This window comes from Gossypium arboreum, chromosome 2, assembly GCF_025698485.1.
Source record: "Gossypium arboreum isolate Shixiya-1 chromosome 2, ASM2569848v2, whole genome shotgun sequence".
Taxonomy (NCBI): Eukaryota; Viridiplantae; Streptophyta; class Magnoliopsida; order Malvales; family Malvaceae; genus Gossypium; species Gossypium arboreum.
In genome coordinates, this window is record NC_069071.1 from 806,812 (window position 1) to 820,718 (window position 13,907).

Genomic DNA, 13,907 nt, shown 5'->3' on the forward strand with positions numbered 1-13,907 from the left:
AGAATTGATTTGATAAAAATTCATAATTAACTAATAATATTGACAATTAACTTTCATCAAATCAACCCTAAAATCAAATATTATATTTGACAAATTAAACACAAAATTAAACAAATTCACAATTAAGACTAAATTTATTCTATTAAGAAAATCATAAAAATTCAGACATAAAAATATTAGTAATTAACTTTTATCAAATCAACTCTAAAATCCACATTAAACATTTAAAAAATAAACATTGATACCTTTGAATACCAAAACATATTTTTTATCAAATACAAATATCAAACTGGACCAAAACATAACACAAGTAGCATATTAGACCAAAAACTAACACAAATACCATATTAAAAAAAATCTCAAACTCGAGTATCGAGTCGGGCGGAGCAAGCTGTCCAGCCAATGAATAGTTGAATTATACACAATTACATGGAGTTCGTGTTCCATAGCCTTTTAACTAAAAATCTTTTCATCTATTTCTTTGGGCTTATAAATAGTTGAATTACACACAATTACATGCTGTAGAAATATAGAATAGACAAAAAGAGGATCATTTATTATGCTAACAGTGTAAAATTTACAGCAACATAGTTTAATTGTAATGAAGCAATTCGCAACTGTATTTAAAAAAAAAAAAAAAGATTGCATTTTACCGCTCTTCTGAATTGAATCTGTTCCAAGCTTCCTGAAAATGAAAAAGGCAACAAGAAGTTAAGTCTTTATATAACATACATCCGTAATTGGTTTGGTTCCATTGAATTCTAAATCCCCCATCAGTTATCAATGGCATAGACCGAGTTCGCAGGTAAGTTGGTAACTGACCTTTAGAAGATCGAAGACCTTTTCACAAATGTATTTCTGATGAATGCTTGCACCTCGTTGCTGTAATTTGTCGGGATGGACGCAAAGAGTGGCTTTTCTGTATGCTTTCTTAACGGCAGCTGAAGTTATAACTTCGGTTAACGGAATTGGCTGCCAACCACTCTCTGGGCCAAGGATCTGTCAAATGAAGAAAGCTCGGGTTTTAACTTGTTGTAAGGATATCAAAGTACATTAGCAATGAGAAATTTTGATATTATTCCGAATGATGGAAGATTAAGCATTAAGTCAATTAAACGACCCAGTCAACAAAGGAAATGATTATAAAAGCTTGATTGGAGAGAATTTGGATAATAGTACATACGTATTGCAAAGTTGAAAGCAATGCACGAAGGTTCCCTTCTTTCCCACTCGACCACCTCTTGACATCGGCATCAAGAGATTCCGCTAATCTCTGCAATGAGAAAAGAAACAAGATTGTCGGTAAAAAATGCAAAGACAGTGTAATCGTGAAATATCTTCATAGGTGAGAAAACCCGAAGAATACATTTCTTTCAGCTTGCTCTCTTTGAGCAATAAGATCGCGCATGTTCTTTTCTTCGAGAGCTTTAGCCTGCAAAAATCCAAGAAATGTTATTTCGATATGCACTAACAAGGTTCCCAGTTTTGTAGGAAGAGGAAGAAATCATACTGCACGTTCAGCTGTTCGTTGATATCTCTCCAATCTGGCTTTACACCTCTGAGCTGATTCACCTTCAACCCCTTCAAGTACATAAAGAAACTTTGTTTTCAGTAGCAGAAAGCAAAGAAGTATTAAAAGGATACAGTTAGTACTTCACAAAATAACCTACCATTATATGCGGAGGCATACGGATATCTTAAACCACCAAAAGAATTGGTGCTCTGAAAATGCTGATCCTTCAGATCCTGAGAACTAAGATCCATTAAATGTTGCATGGAACCAATGAATTTCATAAAAAACAGAAATTAAGGACACACTTACAGAGGATGAATAGCTGCTTCTCATTCCACTGTTTCTAGAAGAAGTCGAAAATTTATCTGACATAGACCGTTCTACTCGCTCTCTCGCCTCAGAAGCAGCCCTTTCAGCCATTATTTTCTCCACCGCACGCTCTCGAGCCTCAGCAGTTGCTCTCTCCACAGCAGCACGCTCTGCTCTGAGCCTGGCTTCCATAGAAGACTTCTCCCTAGCTTCTGCAAATGCCTTCTCTAATCTCTCACGTGCGTCTGCCATTGCTCTTTGACGAGCTTCAGTAGTTGCTCTTTCTAGAGCAGCCTTCTCAGACCTCTCCCGGGCTTCAGCATATCCCCTTTCACGAGCTTCGAGAACTGTGCTGTCAACAGCCATCCTATCTTTTTCCCTTTCTCTCTCCCTCTCTATTTCTTCTTCTATCTTTCTAAGGCGTTCAAGTTCCAGTTCTCTTTCTCTTTTTAGCCTTTCAGCCTCCTTATCTTCAGGTGTAAGGCTCTCAATAATATTCTTGTCTTTCCTCTCCATATTCTGACTTACCTTAACCTGGTGAACTGTTCTCTGAGTGCTTCCTTTCCCATCCTCTACAGATGCCTTAGCAGCTTCTGGTTTCCTTCCAGTTTCAACAGACTCATTCACCACTTGAGCTGACACATACTTATCCTTGTTTTCTTCAAGAGATGAGGAAACCTGAGCCTCCTTGATATTCCTTGCTCTTTCCCTCCATTCATAAGGAGATTTCAACCTTTGCTTGTCATTATTGGAGTCCATTTCCGAGACGCTGTTAATGTTCTCAGCATTTGTTTGTCCAATGCCAACTACAGCTTCATCGGCTTTCTTCACCCCCTTATTTTGATGACGTAAGACTGAGATATCATCTTTTCTTAACTGGTTAGCTTTAACTTCTAAGTCACATGGCACCGTTCTGGATGCATTGAACTTTCCATCAACACCCCCTTGCCCCATTGCTTCTGTTCTCCTTTCACAGTCTCTAAATTCGGCCTCCATCTTTCCATTTTCTTCAAGAACAAACCCGTCAGTTTCTTCCAGCTCATCAAAGTTTTGATCATTATTTCCAACCAATTGATTTTCTTTATGATTATTGATATGATCCTGTTTGTTTACCTTATTATATATCACAGGATCCTCTCCCTCCCCAGGCTGATGAGTTTCTTTGGCAATTTTCTGTTTCATCCCGTTTTCACCCCTTGCAGTTTGCTGGTATACATAGTTTACTCCCTGCAATTCTTCAGTTACTTCCTGCTCAACTACTTTTTGGTTGACTTCATCTTCTGTATCTTGGACTGCTTTCACTGGTTTGCTGTAATTATTTTGCTCAACTGCCTCCCCTACCATTCTCTGTCTCGTCTCATTTTCTTCCTGCAGACGTGCTTGTTTTAATCTTTTCTCATTCTCTATCTGTTCAAGGGCCATTCTCCATATCTTCTCACTTTCTTCTAGTTCACGTGCCTCCTTCTCTTTCCTCTCTTTCTCTTCTCGTTCACGTGCCTCCTCCTCTTTCTCTTCTCGTTCACAAGCTTCCTTCAATTTCTCTTCTCGTTCACGAGCTTCCTTCAATCTCTTATCATTCTCTTCTTGTTCACAAGCTTCCTTCAATCTCTTCTCATTCTCTTCTCGTTCACGAGCTTCCTTCAATCTCTTCTCATTCTCTTCTTGTTCACGAGCTTCTTTCAATTTCTTCTCTTTCTCTTCTCGTTCACGTACCTCCTTCTCTTTCTTCTCTTTCTCTTCTCGTTCACGAATTTCCTTCAATCTCTTCTCATTCTCTTCTCGTTCACGAGCTTCCTTCAATCTCCTCTCATTCTCTTCTCGTTCACGAGCTTCCTTCAATTTCTTCTCTTTCTCTTCTCGTTCACGAGCTTCCTTCAATTTCTTCTCTTTCTCTTCTCGTTCATGTGCCTCCTCTTTCTTCTCTTTCTCTTCTCGCTCACAAGCCTCCCTCAATCTCTTCTCATTCTCTTCTCGTTCACGAGCTTCCTTCAATTTCTTCTCTATCTCTTCTCGTTCACGATCCTCCCTCAATCTCTTCTCATTCTCTTCTCGTTCACGAGCTTCCTTCAATTTCTTCTCCTTCTCTTTCTCTTCTAGTTCACGTGCCTCCTTCTCTTTCTTCCTTCTCTCTTCTCGTTCATGAGCTTCCTTCAATTTCTTCTCTTTCTCTTCCTGCTGAACAGCATCACTCAGCATTGTCTCATTCTCTGCTTGTACAAGAACCTGCTCAAGTATTATATCATTTTCTTCCTGCTTAGAAACTTCCCTCCAACTTTTTTCCTCATCCTCTCTTTCTTGACACCCCTCAACTCTCTTTGGATTTGGAATATATTTACTAATTTCTTTCTCCTGCTGTGCTCTCTCTTTCTGTTCCATTGCCCGCTGAACTTCAACTTTATTTTCCTTTTCTTGAGCATTTACTCGTTTCTCACGTATTCCGAGTTCATCGGCTCCATTCGGTTTCTTACCATTTCCCGAAAGTTTCCGTGCTGTTATAGATTGCTCATTCTCCTCTGCACCAACCTCTTGAGCTGACTTTAACTTTTTTTCATGCCCTTTATGCCTACGGGCCTCTTTAGCTTCTTTTGCCATTTTCATGTCTCTCTCGACTTTCTCCAGTTCATGGTCTTCCCTAACAGCTTCAACTTTCATGTCACTTTCCAGTTGCTCCACTGCTCCGATGCTTGCCTTTTGAGATTTATACTGAGGCTCATTAAATTTCATGCTCTGGACAAAAACTTTATCAGTGTTTGTGTGCTGAAATCCCACTCTTGATTTATCTGTTCGAACCAATTCAAAAAATTGAGTTTCCTCCTGCCATTCATCAGCTCCATCAAGTTCACCGCACTCTTCAATAGACTGGGATTCCTTCCCATGCTTCTCAACTACAAAATATTTGGACACATTAAAAAGCTTTTCACCTTCCATTGAATCAGGTGCCAGGGTTTTCACAGCCTTTTGCCTCTCCTCTCTAACAGATATTTTCGTTCCATTGTCTTCTTTTCCCTTGATGCCCTGAACTTTGTCATCTTTTATATCACTGGACCCCTCGATAGCCTTACTGGTCCTTTCCTTCTTACCTTTCCCATCAGACTTTGAACCCAGTTTATTAGAGTTTTCAATTCCTTCCCTCTTCCTCTCGAGTAGTTCTTTCGCACTCTTCAGCTGTGCTTGAGCTTTGTCCATTGCTTCTTTCATAGCTGCAGCAGAGGCCACAGCGGCTGAGCTTGCATCTATCTCAACATCAAAGAAAGGAGGTGAACTATCACCCATTCTCTCTCCAGAAACAGCATGTTGAACACTTTGATGGTCTCCGGTATTGACACGGACATGTGGTGGAGGTCTAGCGGGAGGTGGGACATGAGATGGCTGAGTCCTTAAGTTGATTTCAGAAATTGTTATGAATGACTCATTTGAACATGAGTCCTTTCCCTGGTATCGTCTTTGAGTGGAATCATATGCAAATGTTTGCTCACCAGCAGCCCCGTTAGAAGGATGCGACACAGTTTTCCGAAGATGTTTTTTCTTTGCAACTCCTCCAGTGAACTCAAGATTGATGTCATCCGTCGTATGCAATATTGGATTCTTGTTTTCTGTCTTTCCCAATGAAGTTTCAATTATATAAGCATATTCAGGTTCAGCATGCAGCTCAGCAACATGCATAACCGCATTCGACATATCTCTGTTGCTTCTAACATTGGCTTTATGATACGACATATTGAACTCCATACTGCTATCGACTGGTTCATAATAATCCCCATTTGAGAAGTACTGACAATTTCCAGAATGGTCCGACCCTTCTGACAGAAACTCAGTTTCATCCTGCATCCTATAAGAGGCAACAAAATAAATTCACCAACCAAAATCATACCCCTTACTAATCACTACATTAAAAATAAACCCAGAAAGGTGGACACCTCGAAACATAACATGCATACAATTTCTACATAGAACCTATAGCAATAATCTAAATCAGTTCTTCAAAATAATATTAACTCAAAACATCAAAAGTAAATGTAAATAAAGCAATCCTTACATACTTTTTCATTACAATGAAGAAGCAAAGACCTAGAATCACATAATATATATATATCATCGCCCCCTATAAGAATGAATAAGTACATCAAAATATAAAAGTTGATCAAAAATATCAGTCTTTGCCATAAGCTCTCTTAGATTCCCCCAAGAACAGGTAATTTTCCAGTAACTATCATGTTAAAACTTTGGATTAGAGCAAATCTCATGTTAACACTACCTAAAAAAAATAGGTCAGATTATGGTTCTGGTCCCTCTACTATGCTAAACTTTTAGGAGGTAGTCCCTATACTTCAATTTGGCATAATTTGGTCCTCTTACTCTCATAATCTATTAGTTAGTCCAAATTGTTAACACGTTAACTATTCCAAGTGTTCGTGTGAAATTTTTAAAAAAAATTTGAACTAACTAATAAGTAGGATATCAAATTAAGCCAAATTAAAGCACATGGACTAAATTCCAACTTCTACAATAGTATAGGGACCAAAAACAAAATTTGAGCTAAAACTAACATATAGCTCAAAGAAAAAACTACAGAAATAAAATAAAAAATAAAATTAAAAAAGGGAAATGAGCATACCAAGCTTCATCTGATGAATCACCATCATAATCGTGACGATCACTACCGTCGGCTTGTCTGATCAGCTCCTCGTACGTAGCAGCAAAGTCCGACCCGTCGAATCCACCAAAAACCTCGGCGTAGTTAAACCTAGGGTTCCGTACATCAAACATCGCCCCATTGTTGCTGTCTATCAACGGGAGATCCAGCACCGGAATCGACGCGCCTCGGGAAGCGTGAAATCCGCCGAAAATCTCGCTGTAATCCTCTGGCCTCGGCGACAAAGTCGGACCACCACCGGTACCGAATCTCTGCACACCACCGAAAACGTCGTCGTACACGGTTCTGCCTGAGAAGCTGTTGGCGCCATTGCTAGTTGCCGTTCGCTTGTTGAGTGTAGCAGCAGCTTGAGAAACGACCCTGTTTGGTCTCCGAGAATGTGAAAGATTTTCCATGAAAATGAAAGCTTTCCAGGATTCTAAACTGAGAGAGTTTTTATTTTTATTTTTTATTTTTTATTTTTTAAAATATTATTATTTATAATATTCGTTTGTGTATGTGTGTGTATTTTTTTTTATTTTTTTTGCTGCTTTTACAATGAGTCTCTGTCTCTGGCATTACTGAAAAGAAAGAGAGAGAGAGATAGTCAGAGGAGGAGGACGAAAAGAAATTAAATTAATAAAATAATAATCATGGAAATTCCAGAAAAGGGCTTGTAATTTATTATTCTTTACTTCAATTGCCTCTTAAATTTTTTTAATTTTACGGTTACATTTAAGAGAAAAGTAAGGGACAAGTAACATTTAGTCCCTGAATTTGGTATCTTTTTCTAATTTGGTCCCTAAACATTTTTTGTCCACATTAGTTTCGAAACTTGACAGCTTTTTCCCAATTTAGTCTGACTTGGATTTCATCGAAGTGTGATAACATGGCACTCTGAGTTTATACTACACCATGACTTAAATTTTTTAAAATTTATATCAAATCTTTAAATTAAAATAAAAAGTATCAAAATTATTAAAAATCATAAAAAAACTTATAAAATGTTTAAATTTTTTAAGTGATGATGTAACACAATCTGAAAATTTCACGTTACCATACCTTAAACGAAATCCTAAGTTCAAGATCAAACTGGGAAATTTTGGCAAGTTGTGAGACTAAGTTGTCAAGTTTAGGGACTAATGGTTGCTTTATCCCAAAACTAATGGTTAAATTTTGCAATTAGTCCATGTACTATACGTAAATTCATGTACTTGGATTTGGTATTTTTAGTCATGTACTTTTTAAATTTTAAAATTTTAGTTCGATACAGATAGTATTTATTGAATTCATTGAGGTCTACTATTTCTAAAATATGATATATCAAACATATCATCATATGTACAATGCTAGATCAACTTATTATTTCCACGTACTACTAAAAAAATAATAAAAGTACCATAGAGATCCGTGTACTAGGAATTAGATTGCATTTTGCCATTTACTCAATAAATTAGAAAATTAGTCCCTGTAGGTTAGATCAAACAACAAATTAGTCATTCTATTAAAAATTTCTTCCATTTCTACTGTTAAAATTTTGTCCATGTATCTCAACATAAGGTACATACGGTAGAACTGAATGAAAATTTTAACAGAAAGGACCAAATTACTCGTTGATTTAACATGCAATGACTAATTTGCCCATTTTTAAAGTGAAGTGAGAAAAATGAAATCTGATTCTTAATAAAGAGTCTCCATAGTAATTTTACCAAAAAAAAGTAGAAAATTTGATTTAATTTTTTTTACACAATGCCTAAAACTACCCATACTCCCTCCCAAACCCATAAATAAGAAGATAATGCGTTTCAGTGCACTAGAACCCACATCTTCTTGCATTAACAACAATGTCCATATCAATCAAACTATGACTCAATCTGTAATTTGTTAATAATTTTAATTGTAAATCAATTTAATTTTGTTACTAAATATTTTCATTTGCTATCTAATCGGTTTTCACATATTTATATTAAATTCATTCTTATATAAATTTTAATATACAAACATATTTATGTCGTATTAATATTATTGTTAATATAATACTTATTTTTGTATTCCTTTAGGCTTGAAATTTGATATATTTTTGTTATAAATTTGAAACTGATTTATTTGGAAGCTTTTAAAAAAAGATGTCCTCGTTTTGCAATTTTCCATTTTGTATATTTTTAATATATGGTATTAAATATGGGCATCTTTGGGTTTCTCTTAAAATTAATATTTTTCTATTTATTTATTTTTAGGTGGCTGGCAGTTGAACCTTAGAATTTAAGATATAATAATCTTAATTTAGATAATGTAAGAAGAGGGAGAAAAAATTTGATGTGATGGGAATTAATTCTGAAAATGATGTATTTAATTGCATATAAAATTTCTCATATATAAATTATAGAATAAACTATTAAAATAGTCACTTTTTATTTGTTTTGGGTTACATTTAAGTTAAATATTTTAGTCGTTGAGCGTTAATTGTCGTTAATGGTATAACTGTAAGCTAAGGTGACACATTAAATCGTCATTTCAAATGAAAATTTTAGGTTAAATTATATAATTGATCCCTATAGTTTTTTTTTATCTTGAGTAATTTTTTTCTTTTACATTAAAAGAGATGGATGAGGGAGAAAAATAGAGGGAGAAGTAGAAGAGAGTGAAAAATAAACGAAAAAAAAAAAAGAAAGTTAAAAGAACATAAAGAAACAAATTAAATTGCTCAAAACAAAAAATATGGGGACCAATTGTATAATTTAACCTAATTTTTTATCTGAAATGATGATTTGACGTGCCACATCAGCTTATAATTACATCGTTAACGACAATTAACGGCTTAGTGACTAAAATGTTGCAACACGTTAATGTAAGTGACTAAAACGTAACATTTCAAATAAAAGTTACTAAAATGTAACCTGAGGAAAACAAAAGTGACTATTATGGTAGTTTACCCTTAATTATACTCATAATTTATAATTAGGATAAATATCAATTTTATACATAAACTTTGTTCTCATATGCAATTTGATACATAAACTTCGATTTGATTATGCACTTGAAACTTGAATTGTGGTTCATATGTATATATGAAACTTTTATTTCGATTCAAATGTATACATTTAAAAATTAATAAATACATTTACTTTCATATCGGATTAATATAATAGCTTGTATATCTAATATATCAACTTAAAATGGTCTAATTTGATAATTTCGTTAGTAATTTCTAAAAATAAATCAAATCAAAATTTAATGTATAAAATTACACAAAATCAAAATTTACGCATGACATTACACATTAAATGGAAGTTAATGTATAGTCTTGTATTTATCCCTTTATAATTTTGTTATAATTAATTAACTAGTACTACAAATGAAAACCAGTAAAGGTTTAATTTTGCTGTGGCCTCTTTACTCTTTAAACTTTTGAAATTTAATCACTCTATTTTTAGTTTCAACAATTTAATCTCTTTATTCGTATGATTTAAAAAATTAAAGTCCAATCGATAATATTTTAAATGAAAATTATGTTAAATTTGAATAATTGACATTTTAATACTCCAATGTCTAATTTAAAATTAAGAGATAATAACAAATTGAGCCCCTAATATTTATATATTTTATCACTTTGACTATTAACCTTTAAATTTTAATTAATTTATTCTATTTTGAATAAAAATTTTAAAGGTACTAATCGACAACTCGCATGATAGTTTACATGTTCTTCCTTCTGACATGAATAAAAATTTAAAAGATTTTATGAAATTTATTAATATTTATAAAATACAAGTGAACTGTCACACTAATTATTATGTTAACGTTGTTAAAATTTTTACTAATTAATCAATCTTTCCATCTTAAAATTACAAATTGACTAAAATTTGAAAATCAATTACCAAAAAATTAGAAAAAAATTAAAATAGATCAATTAAATTATTTAGTTGTAATGGTGAAGGTTTGAACCCTAGACTTAATTGCTAATATTCAGATATCTTATCCAGACATAATTATCTTTGTCCCCAGCATGATTTATTTATTTAATAAAATTATTTTAATAATTTGATTATTTCAAAACTTCCAGCTGTCTTTTAAGCCCTTAATCATTAAACCCTCCCTTGCATTTCTCTTTCTTAGCTGCTTTTATCTATTTTCTTTGCCACTAATTATTATTCATAATTTCCCAACATCCTCGATCAGGAAATATAATATGAAATTGTAACTTCACGTTATTTATTTTTTTATTAATTTAATGTCATATTAATATTTTTATTAGATCTATTTATGGGTTGAATTACTCGTCTGCATCTAAAGGTCTCGATCCGTTTTAAATTTATAATATTTTGTATTGTATAATTTTAGAACACATTAAAAAATAAACTTATATTAAATATATAATATTACTTTAGTGTGAACGTTAAAATAATATTAAGATGACTATATAAAAAATTATTAAATAAAAATATTAAATTATTAATATTAAAATAATATAATATAAATTATTTTTTTTTTAAAATAATATGGGCGGGCACAAAAATAGCTTGAGTTAGTATTTTGCAAATATGAGCTAGTTTGGGTAAAATTTTAGGTTCAGATTTCAGGTCAGGATGGGTTTAAGTAAGTATAAAGTATGTTAATATCTTAGACTCAACTCGAACCCGGCTCATGAGCACCTCTAATTTTCATCTTGAAAAAAATTAAATTCAAATAAAAGACTTAAAATTCAAGATGAAATTATTGACGTGAGATTTAACTATTGAAAATGAAGAATAAATTGTGTTTAGGTTAATTTATGGTTTTCATCCTTTACTATGCTCAATTTTTAAATTTAATTTCTTTGTTTTTATTTGCATTTACTTTATAATAACATTATAAAATTTGAATAAATAAACTTATGTAAAATTAAACTCTTAAAACTAAATTTTAAATTTAAACATAATAAAAGGATCAAGATCATAATTTGACCATAAATTTAAACATTGAAGCATATCCTCAAAATCAAATTTTGGGTGGCTCCAAAATTAAAAGAGGAAATTTGAATATATATATATATATATATATATATATATATATATATATATTTTAAAGGCAAACAAATGAGTGAAGTAGAAGATTAGGTTGGGAATATAAATGAGAATCCAAATAGAGGTGAGAGCCTGAGGCTAATCATTGGACCTAAAGTATAAAAAAAGAAAGAAAGAAAAAAGAGAAAAAATAATTAATAATTTATGAAAATTAGTTATGATGAGGACCAATATATATTAGGTATGGGGATGGCATTAAATTCTTTGAAAACAAGAGGGTCCATACAAGCAAAGTAGGATGAAAATGCAAACTCACCTGCCTTTCTTTGGTAAGGTTTCTCACCTGCCTTTCTTTGGCAAGGTTTTTGACAGTGATGGGTGATTATTGCAATTTGGGATAGCATCAGAAAAAGGTTTATTTATAATTTAGCCCTTGAATTATATTTCAATTCTCAAATTGGTATTTAAAGTTTTTTTTTGGTTTGTTAACGTGGTATTTAAGCTATCAATTTTATCCGAGTTTACCATAAAAAATTCATTTGTAAAACCATAAAAGTTTAAAAATATTAATCATGTTAAATCGTGAGCGCATTTTTTAAATAGTAAATATTGATTTTAATAAAATTTGATTTTATTTAATTTTTTTAACCATACAAACACTAAATCGAACAGTTTTAGAAAAGAATCATTTAAAAGTGTAATTTTGGTTTTAGTCTCTCGATTTTAATTTAACATAATTTGATTGTTTACTTTTATTGTTTATTACTGAATTTAAAATAATAACTCTATTATCTTATATGTAAATTTATTATTAGTTGAATACGGTTAATTGGATTTTCAAGTGACATTGTTTGCATGACCAATCATCACTTTAACAACAACAGCTAACGATGTTATCAATTTGGACTTACTAACACCATTATAAAAGCATGGGGATTAATTTATGTTAAATTAAATCCCGATATAATAGAAAGACAAAAACCATGTATTGCTTTTGTTCTTGATTTAGCTTACGGAGTCAAAATCAATACACTAAAATCTTTAACCTCCAATTTTACTATTTCAGTCAAAGCTTCATTTAATTTTTACGTAAAAATTTAATAAATATATTTCATATTTTTTCACTCACATCGTAAACATGACATAATTTATATATGTGTGGTTCAAACTGTACTTTCCGACCGATCAATCTAGTATTGCTTCAAGAACATTGATCACGTCATCAAATTTTGACGGAATCCAAGTTCAACAACAAAAAATGATCTAATTATCAAGTTCAAGTACCAAAACGGACCTGATTGCTAAATTCAAGGACCAACAATTATATTACCCCTTGATTTTATTTTTCAAAATTATTAGCTAGCTAGTGTGGGTGGTTTTGTCAAATGGTGAGAATTTGAAGAGAAAAAGTTAAATTAAAGAAATCCCAAGTTGGGCCCCTTGTATTATCTTATAACCTTTTACCAAAACCATAAAAGAAGGCTAAAATTGGGCCCTCATGTTTCCCACTTTTTGCCATTCACACTATGCAAAGCTCAAAAAAAAAAAAAACTCATTATTTTTGTTTTGTTTAATCATGTAATAATATTTCTTGTAATCAATACACATTATAATAATTATTAAATTCAAAATTAAAATTTTTCAATTTAGATATTCATTGAGTTTAAATCTCAATACGCATAAACCATGTTTAAATAGCAAATCAGTTATTTCTGTTAAAAAATTTATCCATTTGTATTGTTAAAAATTGGTATGACTAATAGAATAACAAGACAATGATACGTGGCTTCTTAATGTATAGGGACCAATTTTTAACAAGAAAAATAGGTAGAATTTTTAACATAAAGACCAATCTACTCTTTGATCTAATGTACATGGATTAATTTAGTAATTTTTTTAAATAAAAAAAACGAAATACAATCTAAATTTTAATACAAAATTCTCGGTGATACTTTTGTCGGATTAAACATATTGAAATATGATTAATTGGAGAAGCAAAGATTGATTGGGAAGGAAGAGTTGAAGAGTAGAGGGAGATTATATTATTATACAGATGGATATTATTAATTAAATCCCATGTTGTATTAAAATAATCAAGTGAGAATCATTTTTGCTTGGTAAAGAAACTAACACATATATACATATATATATATATATATATATATATATGTATATAGGAAATGTTTGGTCCTACAAATCAGAGTTGATGAGTGGTTGAGCATGTTCTGATATTAACCTGGTTTTGAAACAATATAATAACAGTTTGTCATATTGGATTTTGCACTAGAAATGGTATTAAAAATTAGTACTTTTACCTATAGCTTTTCTAGTAAATAGGAGGATGATGCGTTTCAATGTACTTGAACTCGCTTTTTCCTGCATTGAAATAATGTTCATGTCAATCGAACTAATACTCAATCATCACCTAGGGGTGTTCAAATTTCGGTTA

General features: G+C 32.1%; 1 protein-coding gene across 2 annotated transcripts; it reads right to left on the bottom strand.

Moving 5' to 3' along the window:
- Positions 1-347: 347 nt before the first annotated feature.
- On the bottom strand, positions 348-7,110 carry LOC108451208 (auxilin-like protein 1). 2 transcript variants are annotated; one of them, XM_017748931.2, is made up of 8 exons: positions 6,438-7,110; positions 1,823-5,651; positions 1,671-1,746; positions 1,511-1,581; positions 1,367-1,432; positions 1,184-1,273; positions 823-999; positions 348-685 (listed from the first exon to the last, which is right to left on the bottom strand). In XM_017748931.2, exons 1-8 carry the CDS (start codon positions 6,869-6,871, stop codon positions 650-652), a joined length of 4,779 nt encoding a protein of 1,592 aa, XP_017604420.2. In that variant the 5' UTR covers positions 6,872-7,110; the 3' UTR covers positions 348-649. The 2 variants fall into 2 exon arrangements, 1 of the variants encoding a protein (XP_017604420.2); XR_008276135.1 differs by lacking the exons at positions 348-685; positions 823-999; positions 1,184-1,273 and having other exon boundaries at positions 1,370-1,432; positions 1,671-1,753; positions 6,438-7,092.
- Positions 7,111-13,907: the final 6,797 nt, after the last annotated feature.

Coding starts and splice junctions, on each gene's coding strand:
- LOC108451208 (XM_017748931.2), bottom strand. CDS start 6,871: ATGGAAAATCTTTCACATTCTCGGAGACCAAACAGGGTCGTTTCTCAA. Junction 1,747..1,822: donor GAAGCAGCTATTCATCCTCT/GTAAGTGTGTCC, acceptor CTTAGTTCTCAG/GATCTGAAGGATCAGCATTT. Junction 1,274..1,366: donor GAGAGCAAGCTGAAAGAAAT/GTATTCTTCGGG, acceptor TTCTCATTGCAG/AGATTAGCGGAATCTCTTGA.